Below are 24102 nucleotides of genomic sequence, written 5' to 3' on the forward strand. Positions count from 1 at the left end.
AGTATGTACACCCACCCACAAACAAACACACACACACACACACACACTCCTGACAAAGAGAAAAAAAGCAGATCTGTTAGCTGATGAATATTTTTCCAGCTCCTAACCAATTAATTAACCAATTAAATTGACATATGTTTACCTACTTCAAGGACTGGGTGTATTTCTATTTCAAGGGAGCAGCAGTGCCGAACACGCCGCACCAGGGAGGATTGTAGGGTGTGCTGTTGGGTCCTTCCCCCACTGTCACAAAACCAGCAGAGTCACAGCAAGACTAATTGGACAGGGAAGGAGCCTGCCCTTGAATAAGAAGTTACTTTCAAGGTTCATCCGCACTGAACTTTTGCCACACACTTTCTAGGTACAGGTCCACACTCTGTGCTCTATCCCCGTCCCCCCCAGTGCTTTCCCCAATGTGTCATGCCTTGCTATAATGCTTTCCTTTGCTCATGCTCACTTAGTGAATGTGGTATATCATCTACCACAATGATAAAAAGTAATACTTAGGACTGAAGTATGCTAAATTGCAGGGATATTTTCCCCGAGGTGTTGTTAATCCATGGAAGCTGCAATCTGGACTGGAAGCTTGTGCATGGCAGTGGGTGGGGCTTGCCCTCTTGAAGTCACCTGGAAGCAGCAATGTGGCCAATGTCGACCTCTGCTAGCCCCTCCTAGGCACGCTGTGGTTTGTCCACTCACTTCCCACTGTACCCTCTGAGATGTGATCAGCAGGTTTAGGATTAGATCTGGAGGACAGTCTGCAGCTCTGTGGAATCTGGGACAAGGGGAGATTCAGATGCTTCCAGCACGCACACGCAAACACACACGCCGTAGCGCTGGGTGATATATCAATATATTATCTAAAACTGGTTTGAAGTCTATACTTGATTGGGAGCTGCCCAGAGTGGCTGGGGAAACTCAGCCAGATGGGCAGGGTATAAATAATAAATTATAATTATTATCATCATCGTGAAAGCGGTTTCATAATTTCTGACCTGGCAATATAGTGTGAATTATGATGTTTGTGTGTGTGTTGTACAAAAATTACAATGTGGGGAAAAACTGTGAAGCCAGCCAATGCCTCTACATAGCTCTATCCTTATTTCAGGCGTCATGGTATATCAGTATATCGCAATGTTTAGCTGGTGATACATCACAGTGTTGAAAGCCAGATACTGCCCAGCCGTAGCACACAAATGCACACACCACTTCACATACAGAAGAACCTACGCGCAGGACTATTTGGATTCTTGTGCCTATGGTAATTGGTAGTATAGAAGCTAGTGTTGGACATAGACTAAGGAGAAAGGGTTTATCTCCCTGCTCACCTCCAAGGCTTACTAGGTAACTTTACCTGCCTCTGAGCCTAACCTACCTTTGATTATTGTGTGAATAAAGAGTTGGTGGACCACTCTGCCTTGAGCTTCTTGGAAGGTAATAATGAAACAGTATGACTCTAAATCTCTAATAATTTTTACACCAGTAAAGAAGGAAGATAATTACTCCTTGAAAAGTAAGAAGAAGCATCCTATTGCCCTGCTAGAAAACCCCAAACTGAGCTGTGAAAATGCTTCGTATTAGAATTGTTACTGTATTGAATTGTTTCAGAGAGACTGTTGTTTCCTTTGGCGTTAATAAATCTAAAGCTTCAGCTAAGACATTTCTATAGCGTAGTTTGCTTTTGATCCACATAAAAAGATAGCGGCTGACAGACCGGCGGTGGATGTGCTCATTCCTCAGCTGGCTTTTGACCCTGCCTCCCTGGTTTTTTTTTTGCTCCCAATTTACAGTATAATCAGGAAACAGCGAAGGGGAAAGCTAAGAAGGGGAGTATGCGGTGCATCCAGAGTGAAAATACTCTGCTAAACTCCATTGCCTTTTCTGCTGCCTTCCTCATCTCTTACTTTCCCCCTATTCACAGACAACTTCTTCTCGACCCCCTTCTGCAGAAAGGGTGGTAATTAGTTTCAGAAAGCAAGTCTGTCAGAGAGGCTGCTATTTCCAGAACGAGGAATTTAGCAGACACCCGTCTGTTATAGATTGGGCAGGAAAAAATAGTCACGGTGGCTACATGCTACCTACTTCTAGGATCAGAGGCTGTGAGCTATTGCTTGAAGGCCAGCCCCACGAGCAGTTGATTGGCCACTGTGAGTAAATGGACCTTACAGCCCTTTTGCTCTCACCTAGCAGGGCTCTTTTTATGTTCTTAAAATATCTGCAATGGTCACCTACACACTGAACCTCATGGGTGTCTAATAAGAAAGGAGAGATTTCCACTGTCCTCTGAAATCTTTTATAATGTAAGGATTGCACAAGAATGTGAGTGGAACCATCTCACTCATTGCTCATGGTACCAAGGCTGAGGGTACATTGAGAATGGTTGGGCAGTGCCCCATTTGCCCTAATGGATGGCCTGCACTGTTTACGCACCCATGATCCGTATCTGCATTTGAGTTTGGAAGATCAATTTCAATTTTGCTATCTGCTTATAAAAGCAGTTCATTGTAAAGCTGATTTCTTACCACTAAAACCCTACAGTAAGCAAAGTATAACTGAATAAATAAGCAACAGCTGACCCCTTTATGACCGCTTTTCAGTTTATTTTCTGCTGCTCATTTCTGCATCAGTCCCTTGCTAATCAGCGATACTGTCATTATACAGCTTAAAGTTTTTATATATTTCTGCTGAAAGCATCAGTGTGTCTTAAGGAAACAAAATGATCATTGCTTTCATCAGCTGAAATGGAACAAAGTGCCCACTTATTTTCAAGCTGCCATTCTCAATTTAGAGGATGATTCTGCTGAATCAAGAGTGCCCCTTGGGTTCCTTTTGTTTAAAGAACTATAATGAGAATTCTAGTAATAAATATTACAATTGCTTTGCAATAGTGAAAGCAGCTCCTCACCTCCCTCTCTAGTCTTCATCTTGGGTCTTGGATAGAGGTCACATCTACACCATACATTTAGGGCACATTGCTTCCTCCCAAAGAATCTTGGGTATTGTAGTTTATCCCCAACAGAGCTGCATTCCAGACACTCTACACAAACTACAGTTCCCAGCATTCTTTAGGAGAAGCCATGTGCTTTAAATGTGCTGTGTAAACCAGAGTTCTTTCCCAGTCATCTTTGTCCCTTTATCTAAGATCACATTCATTAAATGTGTAGATTTCAGAGGCTGTTTGTTTATCTAAAGGGGAACAGAACTACAGTATGGTGCAGGTCACTGGGATTTGTTGCACATCACTGCTTTTTAAGTGAGGAATTTGTTCTGAACTTGACCTAGGGACTAATTGATACTGAAATTATCCTAGGGACTAATATATACTGGTGAGGTATAACGTTATAAATGTCTTATAAAAATGTGACAGCGGGGGCGCTGCACAGCAGTCAATGGAAATTTGCATTGAGAGCTATGTAATGTTTTATTTTTCTTAGCGTTTTATTGTAGATCCAGCCCTAGCCTATTGAGACACTGCTCCAGTTAAAGACTAATGCTAAAGCATGGCCTCATATGCTTTAAAAAAAAGTTTATAAAAAATCTTTAGGTTTTAAATTGTGGAGGCTTAATTTATGTTTTCAATTTTGTATATTGTATATCTTATCATTGTAAGCTTCTTTGAGACCTACATAGTAGACAGTGGGATATCACTTTTTAAATAAATTAAATGAAAGGAGGCTATCAGAAGCTTTTGCTTTATAACTACCCACAGTTCTCTGTAGTATCCAAGTTTGGGGAACTCTGCTTTGTTCTTACTATTGTTAATTAAAACAAACCAGGCTCAAATCACGTTTGGATATCCTGGTTTGCTGACTCACTACCGTTTCCCATTACATTTGAACTAGGCCAGTGTTTGAAAAGTACAGGTTCTGCAGGTTTATGTAGCACAGAGATTAGAGTCTGAAATTCTGTGTATCCTTAGGCTGATACAAAACTGTTTCTCTAGACTATTCATCTGTCTCTGTTTGGGCTCTTTGTTTAGGCTTGAATCCAGGAACAGAGCAATCAGAGGCCTCCAGTAATTGTAGCTCATCCCTAAGGTCAACACAGACAATTGCCTATTGCTCTTGGTGCCTATTTCTGGTACAGCATGTCCTTACAGTAAAACTGGCAAATGACACCAACATGTTGGTCCTGCTTCACTGGACTGATTAAATGCATTAAGTAGTTTGATACCATTAATACACTCCCCAGGCCTTGTCAGCTGCAAGAATGATTATTGCTGTAGGGAGTTCAGAAATTGTACGGCAGGAAATTATAATAACAGGGGAAAGAAAATTGTTTTACGATAGATGCACTAATGTATCTCTGTGTTCTGCATAATACTGTAAGGTTGCATACACGCTATATTTTTCTAGCTCTGAGAATTCTGGGCCCTGTAGTTTGTTAAAGGTCGCTGAGAATTGTAATTGTCTGAGGGGTAAACCACAGGGCCCAGAATTCTTTGAGGGGGCAAATGTGCTTCATATATGCTTTAAAGGTATACAACATAAATCATTGTCTTTAAGAACACATGTGGAGTCTTCGCGTAATACTGCAATACAAAATATTAAAGGTATATTCTCCAGTGGGGCAAGGGGGGATGTAAATTATAAATCAAAGAAAGCTAGATTTTTGCAATCTGAATACTTTGTGTAAATTAAATACATTTGCAAAAGGTACGATTCAGGCAAAGGAAAGCACTTTTAGCATTTTATGCTAAAGCGTTTTCAAAGCATTTTATGCCTTGAAGTCAATGGATTTTACAAATGTTTAACCTTTTCTGGATCCTGCCCAAATAATCTAATTAATTCTGCTTCCGAGGGTTGATTTGCACAACTAGATTGGTATTGTAAGAAGGAATAGATATGTGCTATGTTTAATGACAGGGCCATGTAATTGCTCCATCGTGCATATTGATCTCACCACTGCAGAGTAGCCTGTTGTGACTTAAACCACGGACACTGATAGTAAATTTGGATTGTGTTGTGTGATGTGATGTGATAAAGCGATTGCATGAGCCCTTTTCTGAACCAGCCAAAAATAAGCTCATTAGGACTATTAAGACCTACCTAGACCGCAAAATGTGAAAGGGAATACCCCTCGTACCATTTTAAAGTTATCTCTCCAGGCAAGGTGGCTAGGAATTAGCTATATTGATTTTACTAATTTAAAAGCTTAGTTTTTCAGAATACAATGCGTCATCCTCCAAACCAGAATCTAGGATTTACAAAGCAGTGATTATTCGTTATTTATTATAAAATGAACCTTTGCATTAACTTTTTTTTTGGCTACATGTCAAGTGTGATAGTTGTCCACATTTCCTTGATTGTAAATAAGAAAGTGAATGTGGATTGCTCAAAAAAACAGTAAGTCAAAAGTGTCATGCTGGGGGTGGGGGGTAAGAGCAGTGGAGGTGATTACAAAATGATTATTTCTTACATTATCATCCAATGTATTATCTCTCTAATACAGCTTGGCTTTTCCATGATCTGTTGAGGGATATATAACAGTGGTAGGCAGGGCAGGAGACGAATCTGCATGGTGAACCCCACTTTCTCCTTTCTGTCACCCCTCCTGCTCACTTGTCCCATGTCAAATTAGACTGAAGGAGATCTGAAATTTAGCTGAGGGTCACAAGTTGCTTACCTTGAGCTAGAACAACATGTACACAATCAGGCTTCCTGGCATGCATTTTCTACTGGACCAGCAATCATAGGAGCAAAAACATATTAGGTGTATAAGATGATTGGACAAAACACCTATCTAGCCCAGCATCAAGTTTCATGCAGTGGCCAACCAGGTGCCAATGGGAATCCCACAAGCAGGAGATGGGGATCAAGGAAACCTCACTTGGTGGGATGGAGCTGCAGCAATAACCTCCTGGCAGCAGAATTGCTACCTCTGATGTAGAGTTTGAGTGGCAAGGTGGCAGTGAGGTTGGGGCTGCCAACAGAGCCAATCTGGATTCCTACTGTCTAAAACTTGCCACCACCTCAACCTTCCCCCTCAATATCCCAGTAAGCAGCAATGGCCCTTCTGCTTCCTGTTCTCACAGTGAGGCATTGGGGGGATGCCTGTGAGAAGCAGGACCTGAGCACAAGAGCATTCTCCCCTCCCGCCGTTTCCAGAAACTGGTACTCAGAAGTGTATTACTGCCTCTAATAGAGGGGCCAGGATAGAAGGCAGTGGAATCAGCCTTGTCTCTCATAATGAAGCAGAGAATTGGTGTTGACAGAACTGACATCATTGGTCACCTTAATTGCATGCTTAACTGGACCATGGAAATTGTTGATACTGGTTTGTGTGGGACTCTTCCACATAAGTATGCATAGGAGGATCACAGGCGCACACTTTAAACTTCTTTGCATTTCATTTGGGGAACCAAATTAGCAGGGATCAGCATTGTCACAGTGAAGCCCCCTAGCTGACAGCCTGAACTCCCTTATTCCCATGGAGTTATTCTGGGCGCAGTAGACTAATGGACAAATGCTAATAACGTACCTAGAAAACCAGCAAAGACTTGCAGTATATGAAACATGCTGAGCAAACGCGGTGTGGTTTTGTCCCCCTCCCCACATGCCGTGATGAGTGGCAGGACCACAAATTTAGACCAATTGCTTTGTGGAAATGTATGCACATTTAAAACGGGCTCCCCGCATTCCTTGTTTACCTGGTAAATGCGCACAAGGCTCATCCCCAAAGTGAGCATTCTTTGTCTTGGTCAGCATAGAAACCCCTCTGTGTCGTATTGTTAGCCACAGTGATGGTGCAGGCGTGTGCTTTTGAATAGAAAGATGATAAAAAGATAACAAAACCCAGAAAAGGTGATTGGATTCTGCCTGCGGCGAGTTGCTTTTGGTTACTTTGCTACAGCTTTGTTATGGTTGATTACAACATAACCCTCTTTGCCTAATAGAGTTCTGAAATTGCTGCAAAAATAATCGCTGGGCATTGTTAAATCTGAAATAATGTCCACCTGGTTGAAAGACCTGTAATGCCAAATTATAGGCCAGATGCCGTGATTGCAGGAGGGGGTGTGGGTTTGAAACAGAAAGTGTGTCACAGCTTGAGCTTCAAACAGTGCTGTTTGCCATTCTGTTCCTCTCCCACAGTCAGAAGGAGACTCCCTGGTGGATTAGCCACATAACTGTGCTAATGTTCCAGAATCCCCAGTCCCGCTTTTTGCAGGATGGAGGGCCATGACAAACGCCATATGCTCAGCTTTGTTAGTCTTTGTCTTTGCTTTGTTAGTTATACTTGCATGAATAAGGCAAGGGCATAAGATCACCGTGGAATGAGGTAAAGAAAGGGAAGTTGGGGAGAGATCTTCTGGTCAGCTTCTGAAAAGCATGTTGGCTTCACGGATAAAATAATAAATGCCACCCCGCCCCCCGGGGCAAGAAGGGCTGCAGGCACACAATACATTTAAAGCACATCACTTCATCTAAAGAATCCTGGCAACTGTACAAAGCTATGACTCCTAGCACCCTTGACAAACTAGCACCTAGGATTCCTTGGGGAAAGCCATATGCTTTAAAAATATTCTGTGTACTTCAGGACTGCCATGCATCCAGGACACTTCCTGGAATTGCTCACGTCTGGGCAGAATGGCGTCTGGGCAGATTTTTTCCAACCCCCCCCCCCCCCCCGCCCAAGCTACAAAGCTCAAAAACTTTGTCCTGATTTTCACTATTGGGAATATGGCACCCCTAGTGTATGCACTCATCGTGGTGTTACAGGAGTGGACAGCTACAGAGCTTTTTTTTCAGAGCAGCAGTAATTACGTCATCTGCAGGAGCATCAGCCTGACAGGCCCTCCTTGCTCTGGCAATTGTGGTCAAGAGGCTCTCGGCGCCTTTTCTTTGACTGGGTTTCTGCTTCAGACTGTTTAAATCACGGCATTTCTTTGCCAGATTGTTTGCATTTCTAACTCTGGAGCTTTATGCTGCATTTCAGCTGGTTGAAAAGTCTTTGTTTAAAGCTCAGGGTGCTTGGGAAGTTGAACCTGTGCAATCAAAATTCATACACCACTAAGTTCAGCAAATCTTGGTTCCAGGTAATTATTCAGAGGATTGCAGTCATGCTGCAAACAGTTTAGTCTTGAGGGTGCCACAGGACTCCTCCTGAGAAGACAAGCCCTTCTTCCTCATTTTTTTGTAGTAAAATGTATTTACACATCTGCCAGCATTTATGGGTTCTCATTGAGGGCATGGCAGTGGACCTGTGGCTGGGGGGGGGGTCATGGCTATGGGGGCTATACGTAATGATGCCCCTCAAAAATTATCACTACACTGCTGCAAGAAGCTAAAGAAAGCCAATTCAGCTTCAAGATTGTCAGCTTCCAAGCAACACATTGTTCCTGGGTTTGTTTTTGTTAAGGTTCTTTTTTAAAGAGGTAGCCAGTCCAGAACATCTGAACCTCACAGTCCACCAAATGTGGTGCTTTCCCCTGAAGATCTGTTGTTGGAATGAAAGCAAAACTAACAGCCCCACGGTCTGAATTAAGAGTAATACGAGAAACAAAAACCACACAGTAAGGAATTTTGTTGCCCAAAGTGCCATACAGCACATTTAAAGCTTTGCGTTACCTATTTGCACAGGACAGCACAAATCATAGCTATCTGACATTTCTTTAGGTGCTGAACCAGCATGATTTTAGCTGACTGTCTCCTCTGGCCATCTGGTGAAATGGCATGGAAGGATTTTTCAGGGGCTAATTATTTCCCAGAGATTAATACCATTGACGGGTTCTCTGTGGCACAGTGCATTTGTGGGGTGCAGTGCTGTTAGGGAGAAAAAAATTAATTGTGATGGCTGTGATGCTGTGTCCTGGCGTGCTGCCATGACATCACCATCTGTGTACAACATTTTTAGATCACACACTTGACACACGTCTCTGAGGATGTCTTTCCATATCTAGAGCTAGGATCTTCAGATACTGTTTTACATACTGCCAATGGCTTGGCTCCTTTTCAGAATTTAACAACCTGTTTAACAACCTGAAGGAACACAAGAAGCTGCCTTGTACTGAACCAGACCATTGGTCTGTCTCAGTTAGCTCAGCATTTTCTGCCCTGACTGGCACTGGCTCTCCAGGGGATCCTCTTCTACCTCTATCTGGAGATGCCAGAGATTGAACCTGGAACCTCCCTGCATGTCACACAGTATTTCTACCGCTCAGCTGATAAGTGCAGGAGTTTGTGTGGCTGCCTTCAGGGCTGCAGTCAAGCTAAGGCCAGTAGTAAAGGCAACAACTCACCGGTGCCAGTGAAGTTAACTCTTTATACAGGGAAACAAAAAGATACAGATCAGCCTAGCGGTCTCAGCAACCCAGTAGGTCTTGCCCTATGGAGCAGTTGCCAGGACTGAGGCTCCCTGCCTTCCGCCCATAGCTGTCAAGCATCCCTTATTTGGTGGGACAGTCCCTTATCCCAGCGCCATGTCCCGCTGCTGTCCCTTATTGATGAGGCTTCGTTTGGCTGTTGCCTGGGCTTTCTGCCTTTGGCTCAGAGGGGCTCAGAAGTTGAACATACCTGTGCCCGAAAAATCCCTTATTTTGGCTGCTGATCCCTTATTTTCGAGGCTGCTGGTCCCTTATTTTCAAATCTGTAAGTTGACAGCTATGCTTCCACCCCTCTCTAAGTCTTGTTTGGAAGCAACCTTGGTAACTTCCCTACAACTGGGAACCCTGTCTTATCAGGGTTCCTTTTCACAATTATTTTAAGCTTGTTCAGCTGATCAGACTTAAAATTCCAGTTCAGGTCTTTACACTCAAGGGGGCAAAGATCAGAAGTGGATCTTGAGGCCAGGGCTTGTATGTGCACCTATGTGTTCCTTTCTAGCTTAAGGCTTCAGACATTTCACATAACTCTTGAACAGGACAACAGCCTGAACCTAAAGTGGATTCAATGGGACTTGCTAGTAACTGTGCTTAGTATGACAGCCTTATTCTTAAAGTATTGGCAATGCATTTCTTTTGATCTTGGCTGGTTGTTGCTACTTCAAGGTCTTTCGATACCTAAGGTTTCTACAAAGCAGTCAGGTATAGCAAACTCCTGCAGTTTTCTTCTCTGTTAAAACAGATGCCCTGCCTAACTTAGTGTAAAAATGGGACATTCACACAGAGAAGCTGACCACCAGTAACCTATATTATACTTTTGACAAAATAAAGATCTGCTCTATTGAAGATTGTGGAGAGCTGGAAATGGAAGGAGAGCAAACAGGTACTTTGGGAAAGAAGAGGCACAAACCGCTCACTGAGTCCTTGGCCTTGTAGGGACTTGGACCAAGTTCCATAGCCAGCACTGTCCCACTTGGTTAGATTGCAGACTGCCATGGACTGGTTGGATGCAGAGGAATGGCGGGAGGAACCAGCCAAGGAACCCCAAAGAGAAGAAGGCTCAGAGTTTGGGGACTGGTGGTGGGATGACAATGAGTGGTTAAAGGGAGAAGAGGGAGAAGACTGGGAGGAGAAGGTGCTGGAAGCTGAAGAGGCAACAGGGTTTAATAAGCAGGGAGAGTCTTACTAAAGACTGGTGGGTCTCCCCCTTACCTGCTTGTGATTGGCCAAGCAGATAGCCAGCCAAGCAGGATTTTTTTTAAAAAAACGATTTCCCTCCATTTGTTCTCACTTCCCTCTGTGGCTCCCTAGCCTTGCCCCCCCATTTATGTAATTTTCACCTGGGGCCCCCTTGAAATATCCTGGGGCCCCCAGGGGCCATGTGGCCCCCAGTCGGAAAACACTGCTCTAACCTACAGTCTTTGTCACTGATCACATGAGCAGCTGTGCACAGAGATGTGGATTCCTAATTCCAGCCCTGGCAACTGCTGATGGTCACGTAACGAGGGTGTATTGCCTTGTGAATATGGAAGGTTTTCTCCAACGGCACTCTTACTCAGAGTAGACTCACTGAAATTAATGGACATGAATAACTTAGTCCATCAGTTTCAATAACTCAACTGTAACTAAGTTGAATACAGCCTACAGTACTTTTCAACAAATTCCATTGCTGAGCTGCAAAGATATTATCTCTGACTTGTGTCCCATCACAGAATAATAAAAGAATTTTCAGAACAGTTGCTTGGGGAATATGTGAAATGTTTCTTGAGATCACAGCCATTCCGTGCTGACTCTTCTATTCATTTGCATTTGTCTTCTTTGTTCTTGAAAAAAATTACCATATAATAATGAATTCAATTTGCAGAAAAGGGAAGAGTTGGGTTTCTGTTTCCTTTTTGGTGGGGGAGGGGGGCAGGGGTTTCTGACATGAAGATAACGCTTCTGGTTCTAAAAGTTCTAAAAGATAAGACTGGCTGATGAGCAATGGCTTTTTTTGACCCTCTTGATTCATAAATGCCTGCTCGAAAGATGTTAAGCTCTGTAATTGACAAGGCTGTGTCAGAACAGTGGAGACAGTAAGTTAAATGATTACACCCTTAATCTCTAACTGCTAAACAGATCAGACATGTTATGTAAAAAATATTTTTTTCTTTTTGGCAGTGCATTGGTTGGCTCATCTAGAAAGTTCTGATGCCAACAAGGTTAGGTAGAGGACATGTCTCTCTGGAGGCCATGGTGAATGCAAGCAGACGTGTTTACCATCACAACATAACAAAGGTAGCTTTGTATGGCAAGGAGTTTACAGTCTGTTGCGCTGGTAGTTTCACTTAATGGCATAGCACTGCCCGACAACAACATCTCTGAGTGGGATTAATTAATGAGTGGAAAGGAGGCCTAGCAAGAAGTGAGAAGGAATTTGGCAGACAGCTGGTGTTGCGTTGTGGCCAAGAGGGTGGACTGAGAAGTCCCCAGTTCACGTCTCACTGAAGACCTGAACTCATTAGGTAGCCTTGGGGAAGCACCACTAACTGGGGGGTGTGTGTGTGTGTGTGTGTGTGTGTGTGTGTGTGTGCATGCATGCATGCATTTGTACTAGCCATTATAAAGTTGTTGTCAGGCATGACGTCTTTGGCTTCCTCAATATTTGTTGGAAGGAGGCCAGGTCCCCTCAATGTTGAGGGGGCGGAAGAGGTTGAACATGGCACAGTGCTAGGGTCCTCCTCCCAACAGTGTGACGACACACAGGTTTGCCATCACACACACATGATGCATGATGCACATGATGTCGCACACGTGTCATGTGCATGACATCACACATGCATGATGTGCACCTGGCCCCCTCAATCTTGGGGGCAACTTGGTACCTCTAGTTTTCATCGAGATCACTGATATAAAGTATGTGAAGTGCACTGAAATATGCAATAATGCTAAATCTTTATGATCATTGTTCTTGCCTGAGTAATTATACATTTTCCTAAGGTTCCTCATAATATTCTTACTTTTGTACTATACATACAATTTACTTAATGCCATTTCAAAATACTTGAGAGTAATTTGATGGCAGCTTGGTAGGAATTTATGGTACCTTGCTCTGGTCAGAGTGCTGAAAATAGTTATCGCATGCTAACGAGATTATTTTTTAAAGTTTGCATTCTACATCCTCTTTCAGCCAATGGGCAAACCTCCATTTATTTGCATGGACTTGGAATGCGCCTGGATGAATTGTAACACTATGCCACTAATCCCATCTCGGTACTTGTGTCTCTCCTTCTCCAGTTCTAAATCCTTGAATTGGGTATTTAGGTCACATAAGATGGATACAGTATTCTTGTCACTTAGTTTAATGCCTAAGTAGCCGCCCTATGAGCAAGTAATAGGAACGAAGGCAAGGCAAGGAATGGATAGGCAAAGCATGAGTGTGGCTGATGTTATATTTGATTATCATAAATAATTTACAATGCAATCCAAACCCAAGATCTGCCAGGATGAGTGAGTTTGGAATGGGTGGACCAGCTGAACTGAGACTCAATTGGGATTATGCTAGTATAACTCCTTCATCCTGACTTAGTATGGGAATACATGAACATAACTCCCATAATTTACACCTATTCCAACCCTCTTTCGTCTCAGTCATGTGACTTGTCAACCCGCCCAAACTTGCACTGACAAAAGGGTGTTGTGGAAGTCAAACTCTATTTTAAAGACCTGTTTTCCTTCTGCCAGACTTGAGCAGAGTCAGCAGGCAGTAGGCTCACCCCAGAGCAGAATTTGTAGTGTTTCTCAATCTTGGGTCTCCAGCTGTTGTTGGACTACAATGCCTATCATCCCTAGCCAGCAGGTCAAGGATGATGGGAGTTGTAGTTCAACAACAGCTGGAGACCCAAGTTTGGGAAACACTGGGAGGTATTAATTTACACCAGCTTAATTAGAAACAACATGAATTCCGCCGGCTTCCTATACTTAGGATTGCTCTGCCTGCGTGCTATGTGTTTATCATGTATTCTTCCTGTAAGCATTGCACTGTATAATTAATGTGTATGCTTTCTTAAATGCGTATGAAAAATACTATTTGGAAAGCATGATTTAGAAATAGGAAAACTCTCATAAAGGAAAGAACATGGCGTTTTGAACATTTGTACAGATTACCATTGCGTTCCCCACCCGCCCAAGGAAGAACCTCTAAACAATGTAAGAGTTCTGTACAAAATATTACCACTGATTGCTGTAATTGCAGCTGAAAGGTGTAATTTTTTTTTGTCTTTTTGTAATATGAGGAGTTGGAAACATGATAAATTGTTATATATGCAAATGATGCATAAGATGAGAGTATACCCAGAATGCGTGGTTAATAAAGATTGATCCTGAGAAGGAATAATATTGCACATTTAGCAATGAAGGACATTCACATTATTCAACTGCAATTTGAAATGATTTTAGGTCTCCTGTTTGGGGATTGATGGGGTTTTATTTGGGCTCAGCATTTTATTGTTAGGTTTAAATACAGTGTGAGCTACCTTAAGCTGCAAAAGAGGTGGGGTAAAGATATTTAAAATAAATTACGAATAGATAACAATCCTCTCAAAGCACAGGACCTCCAAAGTGCTATATATTTCAATGAAAGAGAGAGTGCTTAAAGGCAACAGATGCTGGATAGCTCAGTCAGTAGAGAATAAGGCTCTTAATTTCAGGGTTGTGGGTTCAAGCCCCATGCTAGGGGAAAGATTCCTGCATTGCAGAGGACTGGACTAGATGACCCTTATGGTCCGTTCCAATTCTACAATTCTTTGAACCCGGTGATCATCACTGAATATTGCAAGAGCAAATTCTATAGTTCAACTATGTGTAGCTGTGTGAAAAAGAACTTCCTTTCATTGCTTCAATAATTTCCAACATTGAGCTGCATTGGATTTCAGGATGCTGTCAGTGGCTCCTGCCTGGTTGCCCAGGAAAGAATAAAGACAAGGAAAAGTTTCTTACTGTCCTTTACAGAGAGAGGTTATAGAACCCAGCCTCCTGGATAATGGCGTTTTCCTGAATGAATCTCCACACCCCCATCTCTCCCACTTCATTTGTCATTCTCATACTCTCCTCTTTGGGTGCTGCTATGTGCCCTCTGTCTTTGAGCACTTTGCTCTCCTACTTTTAAGGCTTGCTGGGTTCTGGGAGGTGGAGGGTCTGGAATGCTTTCTAATGACATTGTGTCAGCCGGGTGTTGTTCTGGTTCTCCCATGATTCCCCAACTTTCCCCCTCATTTGCCTCTGAGCTGCGACCTCCCTCATACCCCTGTTATAAATCTATACTGTCTTCCTCTTCCTCTTCCCTGGAAGGGTCAAGTTGGGGAGGCGGTCTCCACCATTCCTCCTCTGCTCAGTCCCTGACATCCGATAGCCTTGGATTGAAAAACTTCCCTTTCTCCATACCATGTGTAATTTAGTTGCACAGAGTTGCATAACTTAGTGGAAGCAGACGTCTACTCATGCAATGGATTTCTGCTCCCCCTCTCGCCAGGCATCTCCCAACATGAAATCTTCTCCAGAGGATTCTCCAGCCCTCCAAAGCAAATTTTGGGGGTGCAGGAGGATTGTAGGGGGATGGAAATAAATCAGTTCCTGGAGAACAGGCACCAATGGATTTCACCCTATATTTTTAAGTACTGCCTTGACACATATAAGTGACTAACACTGAAGAAATGGCTGCAGATACACAGGGTCAGTGCAAAATGTAGTGCAAGACACATTCTGGACAGAGTAGCCTCTGTGGTGCAAAGGCAATATGTTTCCAATGAGCTCTTAACTCCAGCTAAAGTTGTTCTTGCTATTTTGAAAGCTAAGCTTGCATGACAGGAGATAGGCTTTATATTACCTCAAGTTCAGTCTCTATAATTTTCCCAAGGGTTAAGATAAAAGACTTCTCCATTACTTGTCCTGGGAATACAACACCACAAAGTAAGGTGGGAAGGAAAGAAGATGAAAGCTCAAACACGATTAGATATACATGTACTACAGAGGAAGTAATTAAAACCCTGGATAGAAGAATTTACAAGATTTCAGGAACACATAAAATGCCCTCCACCGCTAGTAACATCCGGCGTATGTGTTTCTTCCTTTATAGCAATGTGTTCTTAGTTATTTGCCTTAGAAAAATATTCATATCCAACCTCCTTTGCCTACATTATGGTAATGAAAGCCCTGTTCCTTTAAAAAAATGTTATCAGTGGCATAAGCTCACATTTGGGTTGCTAGATCTGAGCACAAAATTATCACATTTTGCTCCATTGTTATTGGGTTGTATTCCGTGCCCAGTGCTTGTGATCACATAATGAGAATTCCCTGCCCCTTCTTGACCAAAGCAGCTTCTTCTGAATTTGGGGGAAACTTCTGGAAAAACTTGACATGCAGTGGAATGGAGGAACTGGGAGAAATAGATCAGATACAGCTTGTGTTAATCTGGTGATTGAATCAATGTTAGTGCATACTGTGCTCAAAAACAGTCAATGTGCCAACATTCACTCAGGTCCAATCAAGGTTCAGTTTTGCTCAGTTGCAACCCAGTAGAGTAGGGAGTGAAGCTCGCATGAAAGAAAAAACCACAGATGACTAAACGTAGCTGAAATAAATCACTTGGTTTATTGATATACAGAGCATGATATGAAACAGAATTATCAATGATATAGAAGTTAAATGGCTATGTTGGGAAACACTTAACTGTGTTTCCCCGCCTATTGTGTAGCGTTTTCTCTGCATTCCACTGGGTTGCTACTGAGCAAAAGCGGAACTTGTTTGGAATCCAATGACTGTTGATGCATTTGCTGTTTTTTTGGCATGGTTTGCACTAATGTTGATTTGATCATTGCCCCTTCTTCCTTCCTAGCAGGAAGAAGGGAAGAGAAAGAAGAAAATAAAAAGAGGGTGTTTGTGTTGGCTTGGGTTATTTTTATAACATGCATTGAGATTTGGTGCCTGTAAAAGGTCTCAATGTATACTCCTCAAAAATCCACAATGCATGAGAGGCTCTTTTTCAGTTCAGTTCCTGCTTGCATGGGCTCAACATCTCTTACAACAAACATGCCCTTTCAGACATATCCACATTTTCCTGGATGCTAGGACTGAACGCTATCTCTCCTTTCCATTCTGAACAAAGGAGAGGTACGAAGAATTTCTCTCCATGAATGAGTGAGTGCAATGCTGGGTGATGTAGGCACCTTTTTCCATTGATAGGAGGACTGAGTTGGGGGTGGGGGCAGGGGACATGCCCATACCTTTTCGTGATCCTCTCCCCGCCCTTTTAGATGTGGCAGCCATTTTGTGTCGTGCCACACCCTTCGTCGTAGCCATTTTGTGAATAGTGTCCATAGCACTGCCTCAAAATTCCAAAAGTGTCTAGTGACCCCAAAACGTTGGCGGCTCCTGATGTATGGAGTCCAAATTCTATGCTAAATCTCAGAATACATACTTATTTTATATTGGCATATTGTGGGCATGTCCTATGCTCACTGTATGACCAAGAGGATTCCATTCCCTTTTGCAAAATCTGTCCTTTGGCAGCTAGGGCTACTCACACGATCCATTTTTGTCCCACAGGGAGGAAAGGCTCACAATATTAAGTCATTTTCAGCTCAAAGCCAGGATCCTTGAACTGTATTTACCTGGGTTGAGTCAGCCTTTTCAAACTGCATTGGTTAGAGTCTCTGCAACATCATCACGAGCAGCACCGGAAATGAAAGACTTATGTCAGTGAACGTTATGGATATTGACTGGGAGACAAGCACCTGCAAACTCATTCAGCACGTAAAGCATTGAATCAGCCCTGAGTCAACTAGATAGCAGTTTTCCAGCACAGTTGTTGTGGCATGCCTTATCTAGAGTATACATGTTTGTACAGTCAATAATAGATGCCACATTATCATAATTCCCTAAATACATTGTTTACAATGGTTACTTCAATGCTTTTGAAAAATCAGATAAAGCTATACTACGCAACTGCAAGATAGCTTTGGGTGTCTAGTTTTCAGCAATGTTTTAGTGTTTGTGAGTAGCATACAATAGGTAAGGTACTAAGAAGATGCAAGGAGAAGAAGCCTAAAGAAAGTTTTACGATGCTTCTTTTGTTCACGGACCAGTTAGGTAAAGGTACCCCTGCCCATTAGTCCAGTCGCGGACGACTCTGGGGTTGCAGCGCTCATCTCTCTTTATTGGCCGAGGGAGCCAGCGTCCAGCTTCCGGGTCATGTGGCCAGCATAACTAAGCCACTTTGGCGAACCAGAGCAGCGCACGGAAACGCCGTTTACCTTCCTGCTGGAGCGGTACCTATTTATCTACTTGCACTTTGACGTGCTTTCGAACTTCTAGGTTAGCAGGAGCTGGGACTGAGCAACGGGAGCTCACCCTGTCACAGGGATTCGAACCGCCGACCTTCTGATCGGCAAGCCCTAGGCTCTGTGATTTAACCCACAGCACCACCCGCATCACGGACCAGTTAGTATGCTGTAAATTGGGTACCTTGTTAACTTGTCACCACTAGGTTGCCTTCCTGTGGTGGGACAACCAAAGATGATCTCTGAGGCCTGATAGGCATAAATATAGGGAAGAGCAGGACTGGTGAAAGAAAGCTGCATGGATCACATGACCTAAGCTGCTCTCAGGAGGACACTGTCCCATCACCAGTATTGAAGTAAGAGTCAGCTGGCAGTCTGAGCAGCTTCTGTACGTGGAATGGCGGTGCTACCTTGACCTTTGACTCAAACAGTCAAAATGTCCTAATGAAGAGGTGATCCCTCAGGTGCCATAGTCATCTGGAGTTTGGGGGTACATTGCCAGCAATATGCTGATGACACACAGCTCTACTTCTCCTTTACATCTGCAGCTGAGGCAGTGGATGTGTTGGACCATTGCCTTTCCTTGGTAATGGACTGGATGAGAGCCAACAAACTTAAGCTCAATTCAGATAAGACTGAGGCACTGCCAGTGGGTAGTTCCCAAGTCCAGATGGATGGGAGGTAGCCTGCTCTTGAACGGGTTACACTCCCTCTGGAGGAGTGGGCACACAGCTTGAGGGTCCTTCTGGATCCTTTGCTGTCATTTGAGGTTAGTGGTACTGAGTGCCTTCCATCAGCTGCACCCCGGTGGCTCAGCTGTGCCCCTATCTGGACAGGGTCCAGGATCCAAAGTTCCATAATCAAGCATCAGTATTGAGCTTCAGCGGGCATCAGGCATTCTAAATACTGGCATACCTTGCCAGAACAGCAAAAAAATTCTATTTTCTTGATTTGTCTCTGACTCATCCATAGCTGGTGAAAATTATTAAGGGCTGGCATGGTATGTTCATATCTCACAGCCCCAATTAACCATTTTACTGGACTAAATGATGTTTCTGGACCATTTTCAAGGGCAGCCTAAGATATTATGTACTCCAGCAATTCAGATGGAAGGTTACTTGTGTGTGTGCTCAGCAAAAGCAAGACTATCCCCATCCAGGTATGGTTGTGGCTGCTGTGTCAGCCTCAGTCTCGGAGGCCGGCTGTACCTCTAGTGACAAAAATATACCTTGACATGTAATAAATTATTAGTTTAACACTGCAAACTTGCACTGGGTCTTACTACTGTTTGAAGAGGCATTAAAAAGTGTTTTTTTTTCTGAAGAAAAGAGTTGATTTAGTATGCTCCCCTTCACATTTCTGATTAGAGATCCATTTTCATTTTAAACACTTCTTTGCCAGCAAATGTTACTGCAGAAATACTCTATGAGATAAGTGAAGAAGAATTAAGCAACAATTGGGATTCATCACTGTTTTGCTTTGAGTCAGATCATCTGGCCCTGTTGCCTAATCCTTTTCCTTTAGTCTTCCCCTAAATGTGCTTGAATTGATGTTGGCACCTCAGAATCAGCGTACATGAGAAAAGTCATTGAAAGTAATGAAAGGAAATAGCTTGTCTGAGCAGAACACACTTCCCTCCATCAATTCTTATTGTGTTGCCTTGTGCATTTTTGCTGTTGCATCTGCCTTGCTTACCTCACCTGGCTTCGTTTAAACTGGAGAGCCAGAATCTGGGAGCTCCTGTATGCCAGACTTGTGGTTTAGCATTGAGCTATGCCCCATCACTATAAAGATCATATAAAGATTGTATGTAGTTGCAAAGTTTTGAAATATATCTTTATACCACTTGCCATTACAAATAGGTCTCAAAGCAGTTTGCAAAGGCTGGGTACTTCTTCTCCTTCTCCTTCTTATTGCTGTATTAATATTCATTTGTATACAGCCTTTCATCTGCAGATCTCAAGGTGATTTGCAACATAAAAATACAATAAGAAGCCACAAAACATGAGAACAGCAAGAACAAAAACCACAGACCAATAACCCTCTCCCCCCATTACCAACTTAAAATACATCTACCTCATTAATTTTCTCAATTCAGATTGAAGCTGGTTTGGAGAGAAACCAGTCTGAATTGTTTTGGATCCAAAATTATAAACATAGAGTTGCATCTCTATTATGTGATATAGGCTAACTGTTTCTTTCTCTCTCTCTGACAGGTTCTATGGACTGTCATTCAGAGGGACCCTAATGGATGTCTTTTGCATTTTTTAAAACCCATCTCTTTTTGTGGGGGATTCTTGGATCAACACTCTGTCCCTATAATGACTGAAACATCCGAAGGATGTGATTGACAAGAGGCTTGTGCAGTCTGCAAAGGATCCCCCCCCCCCCATTGATCAGTTTTGTACCTTGACTCCCCCAAAGAGAAGTATGCTCAGTGGCCCACACGGTTAGAGAAGAGTTGCCTCTCACTTGGGCAGTGAGAGAACTGGCATTTTGAAGATGAGTGCCCCACTGGTTCCCAATAAGTCATGTTACAATTTATTGCAGGACAACAGAAACAAGATGAAGAATAACAATGAACGTATGGTGACTGTTGGAGACACGAATGCCAACCAAATCACACCAGAGGTTAGAACCTCTGGAGGGGAATTAAGGACAAATGATCTGTCAAGAGAAACTAGATGCCGGAATACAGGTGAGACAGAAAATAACACACAGTTAGATTCAGAGAGGAACAGACTTCAGGGCACTACTACTGGCCTATCAGAGTTTAGGCTGCATTCCACCAGCAGCAGGGAATTGCATAAGGATTACAGGACTGATGGGGTGAAGGACTCTTCAAAACTACTCCCTATTAGCCGGGGACATAGTTTGTCCAATCTGAGGATGAATACAAATGAGACCTTTTCAGTGGTTCTTTCAAAAAGCGATGCTGATCTCATTCAGCACGTTTCAAAGGAGAGAGCACCTAGAAGGATTGAGCCAGAAGGGATAAAGCGCCTTTCCTTGGGGAGATCAAGGAAACTGATGGCTAAAACGGAAGCTTTTGAGAAAGAATTTGTAGGTCGTGTATCAGGCAAGCGGTTGCTTTCCGCATCCTTGGATTCCATTGACACCTCGCACCATTTGATTGGAGACACCGAGAGATATCGTAAAACATCCACAGACCACTTTTTAGGCGTGGTGTTTCGTCCAACTGATAGCACCTCCGAGGGAAACATTGTCCGTTATTCTAAGCCACCATCTACCTCAGAAACAAAGAAAACAAATGTTGCAGCAACACAACCAGGTGCGGACAACCTTGCAAATTTCAACAAACAAAGCACACCACACCCTGCTCACATAGATCTACATTTAACTGTAAAATCCAGTGAAATTTGGAGCAGATCAGAAGCACAAGTAGATCACCAGGGTGATAAGAGAGGAAAGGCGGAGTTGAAAAGCCCTCTGTATTCTCAGTCTAAGAGTATGTGTCAGCAAAAAATTGACAGGAATACGCCGGTTGAATTTCTCGGATATCAGATGGAGGAAAATAACGTTGCAGGGCAGAATAAAAAGGATTATGGGTCTGAAGTATACAAGGAGAAATCACATCAGTTGCAGGAAGCTTGTCGCAAAGGAGAGAATCCATATTTAAATGAGGACTTTGACTCTGCCAGTGACAGGCTGGTAAGTAATAGTAATAACTCCCCAGGTTTAAGAAAGGGAGGTAGTCTTAGTGACAGCAGGTCGATGAACCAACTGAGTGAGTGTATAGCTGAAAAAGAAGAGGATTCTGCATCGCCTTTTGCTGGTGACAGCAAACACAGTGGCAAGCTGACACCTACAAGAAATAAAAACCTACATGATACTGATGCAAGTTGCATTCAAGCAGCTGGTGGGCATATGCCTTTTATGCATAACACAAATCTGCCAGACTGCAAACCTCCAAGCAGTAATGAAAGCAAACTAGTCAAAGGGAATAGTGATGTTGCGATGCTCACCTCTGATCAACCAAATGTGTTTAGTGCAGAGAATGCGTCAGATGATCGCTCTAACATCCAGGGCTGTGGTTTAGATGCTACAAGTGTTTCAGTTCTGAGCAAGAAGACGGTCATTCTAAAGAGAAATCTTTCAAGCGACACTCCGGAGAGCTGTAAAATATCAGGAAGAACGGATACCTTTTTATGTGCCCCGACGCCTTTGCGCCCTGTGGCGGCTGTGAATGTAAGTAATCACACCACAGCATCAAGCAGTGGCTTGAAGGATCTCTATAAACTTCATGTTGACAAGCTGCCATCCTCTGCGGTCCTACCTCCCATTGACGACACACAGTTGCTAAGCCTATCCCCTAAAGTGCCTAACAAGACTCCCTGTAACAGTGGCATCCCCAAACCCATCCTCATCCATGCTAAGGGCTCCCATCTGGCCAAGGACGATGGGGAGAGCAATGGCATAGAGAAGCTGGAAGACAAGCCTGAGATAAAACCAGACATCCCCAAGCCCAAACATGTGAGGCCTAAGATCATCACTTACATCAGAAGAAATCCCCAGGCAATAAGCCACCTTGACCATGCATTTGCCCCAGCTGGATTACCCTATGTGGCACCTCCTTGCAGCATGCCAATGGCCACAGAGCAGAAGGCTTCGAGCGATGGAGATATTAAAGGAGGCACCGTTCTCTATGACAAGTTTAAACCTGACTTGCAGAAGCCTCGGATTTACAGTTCTGGACTCGTGGTGTCTGGCATTAAGTCCCCAAGCCATCATTTTGGTCAAATGGGTGAAAAATTTATCCAAGAGGTAAGGCACACAGGATGGTTTTTGTATGTAGCACCTGGTTGTAGCACAAAGTGCATAAACACATGGGGGTCATCTGTCAGGAGCTAGAGTAAGATGTAGGTCAGTGATGAACAACACGGTGTCAGTGAAGTTAACTCTTAATTCAAAGAAACCAAAACAGCACAGGGCCAGTGATCCCAGCAACTCTTCCCAGTAGGCCTTGCCCTAATGAGGTTGGGAAGTTCTGAGAAGTTCTGTACAGACGTTCAGTCCTGTTCAGTACAAGAGGAACCACAGGGTCAGACATTGGGTGTATGATTGCGATAAGCTCTGTATAGTTGGCCCCAGTTAGTAACCTAGCAGCTGCATTTGGGAAGTCTTTCAGGGACAACCCCATCTGAAACACACTGCAGTAGTCGTAAAGAATCATAGCATTGGGCCACAAACATGGCAAGTTTAGAATAAATCTTTTTTTAAAAAAATATATATATTTTAAAAAATCCTTTCACAAATATGACTTTAAAAGAGCATTTGCTCCACATAAATTTTCCGTTTTTAATTTCTGCTAAACAATGTATTCCCTTTTTCCTGTGCCATCTGAAAAAGATAAGAAGCAAGCACCCCCCCTACCTTGCATAGATAAACCAAGGTGGTTAAAAAATGCATTAACCAGGTATTTGCAGAATTCTTCTTTCCTTTTTAAAAAGCATTTGTTATTGCTGAATGGACATGTCCTATTAAAGCACAGCGTATATAATGAAGTCTCCAATTAACATGAGAAGTAGCTGGGACGCATTGTAGCTGTCCAGTCACTGTGCTATTTATTTATTTATTTTAATGGGAAGAGGTTTTACCAAAGTGAAATAGGCTAGTTTCATTAATGACTTCTGGAGAAAAAGCATACCTTTCTAAAAATGTAAGGAAGTAACATGCTGAAATACATTGCGATGGTTAAAAACAGCATTTCAGATAGTTTACAGAAGTGCTAACTTTATTTACATATAATTAACTTTCAGAAGGCTGAAATTATTTGGTTGAACTATGGAGCAGGAAGTAAAGATTATGCAGATGTAAAGCCTAGATCCTGTGTTCCATATGCTTTCCTACATATTTTACACCAAGATTACAGGGATGAAAAAAACACCAAACGATTTTCATTCATAGAAGCATGATACAACTTTTGGAGCACTGTAGCCACAAGGATCAAAGGATTTATAGCTGTCATTAAATTGCATTGTGTAAATGTGTATAAATAATTGAAAATGCAGTGACATGACACAAGAATGTGTTGTAAATTAGCAGCAAAGTTAATCAAGCAGCCTAGGTAGTTTTGCATATTCAGCTTTTGGCAATTTTTATGATTAATTTCTAAAATAAATCTGGCTTTGCCTTCCAAGCTGTTTTGTTTTGTTTTTGAAAAATCAAAATCTTAAAAGCAAAGTGCAAAATAACAGCCAGATGCTAGTTTGTAGCTTAAATCACCAACCGGATTCCCCTTCAAGGATGCTTTAAATTGTGTGTTGGCAAACTGAACAACCGTTCAGGAACCTTTCTTAATCCTGAATATTCCTCAGCACTGTTGTTTTTACGCAATTCCTGATCACAGGTGCATTTGTCTTTTTTGCTTGTTTGCTTTCTTAAAATTGCTGCCCTGCCCTTTTTGCACATGTCCAAAAGCAACCTTGCAAAAACCTGCTGGGGTTC

At 42.8% G+C, this 24102-nt stretch overlaps 1 protein-coding gene across 3 annotated transcripts in view; it reads left to right on the forward strand.

Annotated features, from left to right (window-relative positions):
* Positions 1 to 24102, forward strand: part of MTUS2 (microtubule associated scaffold protein 2) — a 305328-nt gene that overhangs the window by 83251 nt on the left and 197975 nt on the right. For all 3 annotated transcript variants that reach the window (XM_081860085.1, XM_081860086.1, XM_081860084.1), the window contains one exon: positions 19851 to 22419. In XM_081860085.1, the coding sequence (XP_081716211.1) occupies positions 20137 to 22419 (2283 nt within the window). In that variant the 5' untranslated portion in view covers positions 19851 to 20136. The remainder of the gene's footprint in view (positions 1 to 19850; positions 22420 to 24102) is intronic.

This window comes from Podarcis erhardii (assembly GCF_964252035.2).
Source record: "Podarcis erhardii genome assembly, chromosome: 4".
NCBI lineage: Eukaryota > Metazoa > Chordata > Lepidosauria > Squamata > Lacertidae > Podarcis > Podarcis erhardii.